Source organism: Telopea speciosissima, chromosome 4 (assembly GCF_018873765.1).
Source record: "Telopea speciosissima isolate NSW1024214 ecotype Mountain lineage chromosome 4, Tspe_v1, whole genome shotgun sequence".
Lineage (NCBI taxonomy): Eukaryota > Viridiplantae > Streptophyta > Magnoliopsida > Proteales > Proteaceae > Telopea > Telopea speciosissima.
The window spans coordinates 2,689,280-2,696,228 of NC_057919.1; the positions used below are offsets into that span (position 1 = coordinate 2,689,280).

Consider the following 6,949-nt stretch of genomic DNA (forward strand, 5'->3'; position numbering starts at 1 on the left):
ATTTCTGGAAAAATTAATATTTTCCAGATGAAATCCCAAACAAGAAATCATCAGATTCAGAAACAGTATCGTATACCAATTTGGCCTAACCCTACTCAGAAGTTAAGAAGGGAGATGTTAACAAGGACTTTAATTTTGATAATTGCCCAAGTGATCTCAGCTTGGGTGGGAAAACACAGCACCAAGCACTGGGACATTCCATTCCCTGCTTGAGTCAGATACATCAGACCTTTTGTAAACAGAATCTCCGAGAAAGATCATATGGAGTGGTAAACTACAGCCAATCTAACATCGTTGCCTGAACCTCTCCAACAGCACCAATGACAGCATTGTGGTTTAATTCTCTCCCGGGTTCTCCAAACCAAAGAGGCAACTCTGCATTTCCTAGCCTCTAGAATAGTTGTATTTGAAAAGCATTTTGTACCTAGGATTTGGGACGTCATTAGCCGCTAGCCTCCACCCTAATCGTATGAGCGCTTTGTTTTGATTAGAAGCAGATCTTGAGCTGAAACACCATTTATTCCTCTGCTTACAATCCTTTTCCCAATATATTGGACAATATGCAATGTCCTTCCTATGGTTTTTCATAGGAAGTGAGATTGCAAACTACTAAAGTTTTTGTGGACTATCCTAGATAGCCAGGAACAATACATTTAATAGGCTGGAATTGAGGCCATGACTGACTTAATTTGCTCCACCTGTAACGGGGTGAAGATTTACATGTTTCAAAACAAGAATGAACCCTGGCCACTATGTGCTTAGAGCATTCAGGTTACCTCAGGCTTGGCGTTCCTACTGTAAAGGATCTCACTTTTTTGGATATTAATCCATTGCCTGAAAAATGTCAAATCATTCAAGAACAGAACAAAACCTCAATCACAGAAGGATAACCCCTTATCACATTTGCTCTTAGAATACATAATGATCAATACAATGACTTGATGGGCGCCACGACTCACTTGGACCATTCATTGAAGCCTTGTACATGGGGAATCCTCCTTAGCTCTTCATTGATGTTGTATACTTGTACGTGCAGAATCCATTAAGCCATCTCCACAATAAATCATTAAAGCTCCTAGTCATCCAACAGTTGCAATTCATGGAATAGTATTAACCTGCTGGCGCCCATTGCTTCCCTGCAGTAGTTCTCTTCCTTTCTGATCAAATCCTCCTCACATTGTCACCATGAACAACGACAACTCCCTCGCTTGCAAGGGTGGCAAGTGCATTCCTTAACTGAATGAGGGCAGGGGAGAAAAGAGTCCCATCAGTATGCTTCCTTGCAAGACTAAAAGGCAATTTTTACGACTACATCTGCATAGTGCATGTGTTGTGGTAGGTAGATTTTCTCTTTTGGGGGTGGGGATGAGGTGGTTGGTTAGAGAGAGAACTTCTTACATCATTGAGGTGGACCTCTCCGGAGCTTTGCTTTTTTAGCTCGTCCAGCAACTGCAGGTGAGATATATATGCATTAAGGCATTGGATTAAATGTTTGCTAACTGTGCTTTATTTTATCCTAAAACAAAATAGAAAACAAAAAATAAAGAAAAAAAAGAAAGTTAGCATACTTCCAATAAACGGGTTGAGTGTCCTCCAATTTCCACCTTTTCCATAATTATGTTCCTGGTTGCCAATAAGAGATTCTCTCGTTTCATCCTCTCACTTGCAGAAACTCCAGTGGTAATGAGATCCATGTCAATAGTCCCTGGTCAAAAGAGTCATCACATCTTCAATTGGATGAACAAACAACCAACAGATAAATGCTACAGAAACATGGCTTAAGCTAGACGTTTACCAGTGGAGTGATCTGTTGCAGACTGTTGGAGAGCAACTTCTAGAAGTCTAAATGCCTCTGCAACATCTTGTTTTTCAACCTGCACTAAGGGGAGACACTGAATCTCATTCTGTTACAGAAACATCCTAAATTCCTGAAACAAAGGCAGGCTTCACTAACCGATTCTGAAAAACGAATCCGAGCCAAAGACTCACTAAGACGTATTAGACTCTCAAGTTGCCTAGCAGTTGCAGTTATCACCTGTTGAGGACATGGGAAACCATGCTCATTGGAGAATATAAGATAGCATTGCAAATTCTAATCGAGAAGAATAGATGCACAAACAGTGAAAAAGATGTGATCGAATCTTGATACCTTCTTGCTGCTACCTGGAAAGTTGCCTCTTCTCCTCATCTCAACATACCCTCTTGTTAATTCTTCCGCAGCTTCATCAGATAACTGTGGATGAATGTGCATTCTAGCATAGCTCACATAAGCAGTTAAAGTTGGAAGGTCCAAGACATCCTGCTCAATGCTCTGCATGTAGAAACAAGTAGGTCTTTTCAAAATGTCATCAGATCTCTACCAGGAAAAGGTACAATTGGCAATCATCATACCTCAGGATTCTCAAAGTGCAAAGCAACAATATGCTTTGCAAGACGCCTATCTGTTTGTTCATCGGCCTTGTCGAGGATTAAATAAATCAGATCGAACCTACACACGAAATGTCTGATCAGATGAACATGCTACTTAAGAGGGGGGGGAGCGCAAAAGGACAAAGTTCTTGTGGCTTCTCACCTCGACAGTAAGGTTGGGGGAAGGTGTATATTGTCAATAACAGACAAGCGAGGGTTATAGCGTGAACCGCTTGGATTAGCACAAGCCAAAACAGAAGTCCTAGCATTAAGGGAAGCAATAATTCCCGCCTTTGCTATTGATACAGTTTGTTGTTCCATCACCTTTGAAGGGTTTCATAACAATAAGAGTAAGCAACCAATTAGTTGAACAACGTTTCATCGATATTAATGAAAAAGGAAAAGTAGACAACCCACCTCATGTAGCATGCTCCGTGCACTATCTGACATTTTATCAAATTCATCTATGCAACATATGCCTCTGTCACTTAAGACCAAGGCCCCACTCTCCAGAACCTGAAGTTTTTACATTGATGTCAAATCCCATTTTGAATTGAAGCCCCCATGGTTGCAGATTATGAATTTTATAAATAATACAAAATTTCCGTTGAGATAACGTACTGTTTCACCCGTTTCAGGGTCTTTAGCGACATATGCAGTCAAACCAACTGCAGAACTTCCTCTTCCACTGGTGTAAATGCCACGGGGTGAGAGCTTGTGTATGTACTGAAGCAGCTGTGACTTACTGGTTCCAGGGTCACCAACAAGCAGTATATTGATGTCACCACGAAAGCTGGCTCCAGATGGCAGCTTCAAAGCACTCCCACCAAACAGCTAAAGAAAGGAAAGTAATTGACAAGGTCAGCGCAATTCTTAGTAAAAGAGAGAAAGTAGAGAAATTAACCATAGGTAGAAACATAAGAGAGAGAGAGAGAAGTTTAGCCTGATAACCTGGCAAAGAAGGCCCTTCTTTACATCATCCAGTTCCCATATGCTTGGTGCAAGGGACCTTGTTAGCCTATCATAGATATCTGGCTGCTTTGCAAGCTCTTTCAATTGCTCTACCTGGAAATTACAAGAACAAATATCAGGGGTCAAGAACAAAAAATCATAGCACTCGATGGGATCCAAGGAGGGAGGGAGGGAGAGCGAAAGAGAGAGTAATCATTCAACCAATCCACCTTCTGCTCATAGTCAAGGGGGAATTCCTCATCATTGTTGCGAGATCCATTGTCAATATCCATAGGATCCTCAGCCCGCATTCTTGATTTATCGGTCTTTTTTAGATGAAGACAATCAATATATGTCTGCCATCAGTGGAAACTCTGTAAGTCTTTGTGATATTTTCTTTGGTTAACTCTAGTAATAATCATAAGTAGAAAGAGGGTGGATTTGAGATGATACATGCCTTGAACAAAGATTTTACGGTTCTTTGTGCTGGCCCTACTCTGACACTCATTGCCCTGTAAATCCCAGTCACCTGAAGGACAAATTAAGACTGTCAGTTAAGAAGAAAAATTATCCAACCCACATGAATCCGACGAAGTTCCTAGTTCCTGCCCTACCTCGACTCTGTCACCCGGCTTTCCAGCATCCACGAGCTTATCATGCATCAATAAGCTCACAGTATGAGGTGTGCCTCCCTCAGGGATCTCATCTGGTGTCTCCTGGAGCCTTACAATCTGCTTATCCGCAAACCTGGTTTTCACAGCAGGACCTAGAGTAAATGCAATGCAATGTATCTTCCTGCAATTACTTGGGGCAATCAGTGCAACCCTAAAGTTATCAACTTGAGAACTTTACCTGCATCGGTTGTGAACCAGAGACATAGAGTTCGGTGTCTGGCACTCCTCTCTCCCGCACTTAGTAGGTTCATTGATTCGGCCTAGAAATCCCATTGTTAACAAACAAACAGAAATTGGTACCGCAAGCTTACATCAGCAAAGATGGGAAGATAAAACGATAATTTACCTCGATCCACAACAATAGGATCAGAATAGAATCCACATACAAGGCATCGGAATACAGCTTCCCTGATTTCGGGTATTATGGAACTAGAACGGATGATCATACCTTTCACAGAAACCATCTTCTCGATATCTGGTCACAGGAAATCCAGTGGCATTCCGAAGTCTTAATATGGTATACTATTAATTTTCTCAGTGAAATATTTAAAAATAATAAGGAAGAAGAAGCTGACCAGATGGGTTTAGATTCCTCAAGGAAGTGGATGATTTGAGGTTGAAAATTCGAGCCTGGATGTGCTTCTCGAACAGAGGTTTGATGCGGCTGACCAAGTCCATGAGAACAATATCGAAGATTGCGAGCGCCTCCAGTGGGTACCGAACCATCTTGGTATAGAGGTCGGAATCGTAGTTGTAGACATCCTGAGCATCGACATCAAGTGACTCCCCTTCCACATCAAGAATGTGATGGATTGCCCTCATGTATTTCCCCTCCGTGTGAGATGGGTGATCGCGGAAGTGCCTCAGGAATCGGAGTATAGCAGCATTGACGTCCTCTACGCTGATGTTGGTTCCCCAAACAAACATCGGAGTGGCCTCTTCCGCATCGTCGCCCTCCCCACCCTCCGAAGAGGGTGGTGCATCGTCCGTCGACGTGGGGGTAGCGATCGGGGTAACCCTAGTACCGCCCCTCCTAGCTCTCCTACTCTGGGTGCTTGATGGGGTTGGGGTCGCATCCGTGGCGGCAAACCGGGAGGGCTGGGGAGGCGGAGTGAGTGATGAGCGTCTTCGCCTTCTGCCATTAGCATTGCCGCCGGGAGATGAGAACGTGTTGTCGATCGGACTTGAGTATGAATCGTCTGGAGAAGAAGGTCCTGTAATCATCATCAACAGAGAAAAACAACAATCAGGAATATGAAATCAACTATGTCAAATGAAACAGCATTATTAGCAGAGGACACAACAAGAGGTGTCGAGAAAGGGGGGGAGGAAGGGGAGTTCGCACCGCCTCTCGTATTGTTGTGGGTAGAATCAGAAGACATGGTGGCTCTTCTGACGCACAGAGAGAGAAATAGAGACGAATAGATGGAGTTTTGCTCCCGGGACTATAGAAAGCAGGAGCTTCTCTGATGGTGATCTCCGCGAGGATTTAGACTTGTGGTGGTTTTGGCGGGAAATAACTCTGCATTTCCCGCCAAAATGGTTGATACGAAACGGGAGGGTTCAGCCCAACCATCTACTTACTGGTTTACCCAAAAGTAACCAAACCGGCAAGGTGTTGAAGGCTTGCAGCGAACCCATATGGTCCAGCCTTCCACGTTGAACGGAAATTGTGACATTTAGGCTAGAATTGGTATGCTCACTATTTCAATTTCGAATTGATTTCATACAAATTTTTTTTTTTATCCTACTACTTAAGGGCACATTAACCAACTACAATCTAAGGGGGAAGGCTAAGACAAGTCAACAAATTACAACTACCGGGGTAGATTTCATGAAATAGTCAATAAATAGATTTTGGGAATTGGTTTTCTGTGCAGAGTGTGGCCTACGCCAGCACTCCCATGTGTCTATCTCTCTCCTCCTCAAAACAAGGGGGCAGAGGTGTCTTTTCAAATGGGGAGGAGAAAAAAAAACTCATGGAAATGCTAGCATAAGCCACACTCTCGGACAGAAAACTTTCTCCCAAACAATAAATAGAAAGTTATAGGCATGGTGTATACCCATTCGACTACCCCACCATTGGATTCACAGATGTCGTTGCAAGTGACACAAACTTTCCCACTTGGAGCCTTTGATACTCATCATAGGCCAAGACTTCATTACAATGATTAATCGATGAAAGGTCATCATTTTTGGAAAGTATTCTAGATCGATTTCGCGTTCTGGGAAGATAAAAACATTACATTCCAAAAATGTATACCAAACACAGCCTAAGTTCATAAGCCCACGTAATAATCATTCTTATCAACATTTTAGGGTTACCATTTGATTGAATTTTTTTTTTTATAAACATTTGATTGATTAAACACAACAAATCCATAGGAAATATAAGGGTATAGCAAAGACAAAGAAAATACAGTGACACCCTACTTTAGACAAAGATGTACTAGGAATAAAAGACAAGAACATGAGGAGAGAGAATTAGGTTGTATGTGGTATGCATTTTGGGTCGATTTCACATTCTCAAATGATAAAAATAATTGTTTTTATCATCTGAGTGTGAGATCGATCTATAATACATTTAAAAAATGCATACCAAACACAACTTTATAAACCAATCCAAAGAACTAGTTATCGTAATTCTTTTAGAAAACTCAAATGACAAAAACAAATGCCATTTAGTCTTGATTTTTTCTTTCGTTTTTTTACAGAAAACAAAAAGTAGGGATTACTATTTTAAAAGAATGTAATATTATTTTTAACACACAAGTCACCATTTTAAAGTTTACAGAAAACACACACAGAATTTATAATGTATAAACAAATGCCACACATAATTCCAAGCATACGGGGAGAAATTAACACTGGCACAATTGTCACTTTGCAAAAGCCATTTAAAAGTTTATCTAGTA

At 41.5% G+C, this 6,949-nt stretch overlaps 1 protein-coding gene across 1 annotated transcript; it reads right to left on the bottom strand.

The window, feature by feature from the left end:
- Positions 1-789: 789 nt before the first annotated feature.
- On the bottom strand, positions 790-5,493 carry LOC122657928 (DNA replication licensing factor MCM4). Its single transcript, XM_043852727.1, has 18 exons — positions 5,380-5,493; positions 4,610-5,248; positions 4,381-4,509; positions 4,213-4,294; positions 3,975-4,107; positions 3,818-3,889; positions 3,591-3,716; positions 3,361-3,474; positions 3,031-3,243; positions 2,827-2,925; positions 2,573-2,733; positions 2,392-2,488; positions 2,150-2,311; positions 1,955-2,035; positions 1,796-1,874; positions 1,569-1,705; positions 1,399-1,449; positions 790-1,236 (listed from the first exon to the last, which is right to left on the bottom strand). Exons 1-18 carry the CDS (start codon positions 5,414-5,416, stop codon positions 1,162-1,164), a joined length of 2,487 nt encoding a protein of 828 aa, XP_043708662.1. The 5' UTR covers positions 5,417-5,493; the 3' UTR covers positions 790-1,161.
- Positions 5,494-6,949: the final 1,456 nt, after the last annotated feature.

Bases quoted from the DNA above. Each gene is read 5' to 3' on its own strand.
- LOC122657928 (XM_043852727.1), bottom strand. From the start codon at position 5,416: ATGTCTTCTGATTCTACCCACAACAATACGAGAGGCG. The intron at 4,510-4,609 runs GTCAGCTTCTTC...TCCTGTGACCAG, and splicing joins GAGGAATCTAAACCCATCTG to ATATCGAGAAGATGGTTTCT. The intron at 3,890-3,974 runs GTAGGGCAGGAA...TTTGTCCTTCAG, and splicing joins AGCCGGGTGACAGAGTCGAG to GTGACTGGGATTTACAGGGC.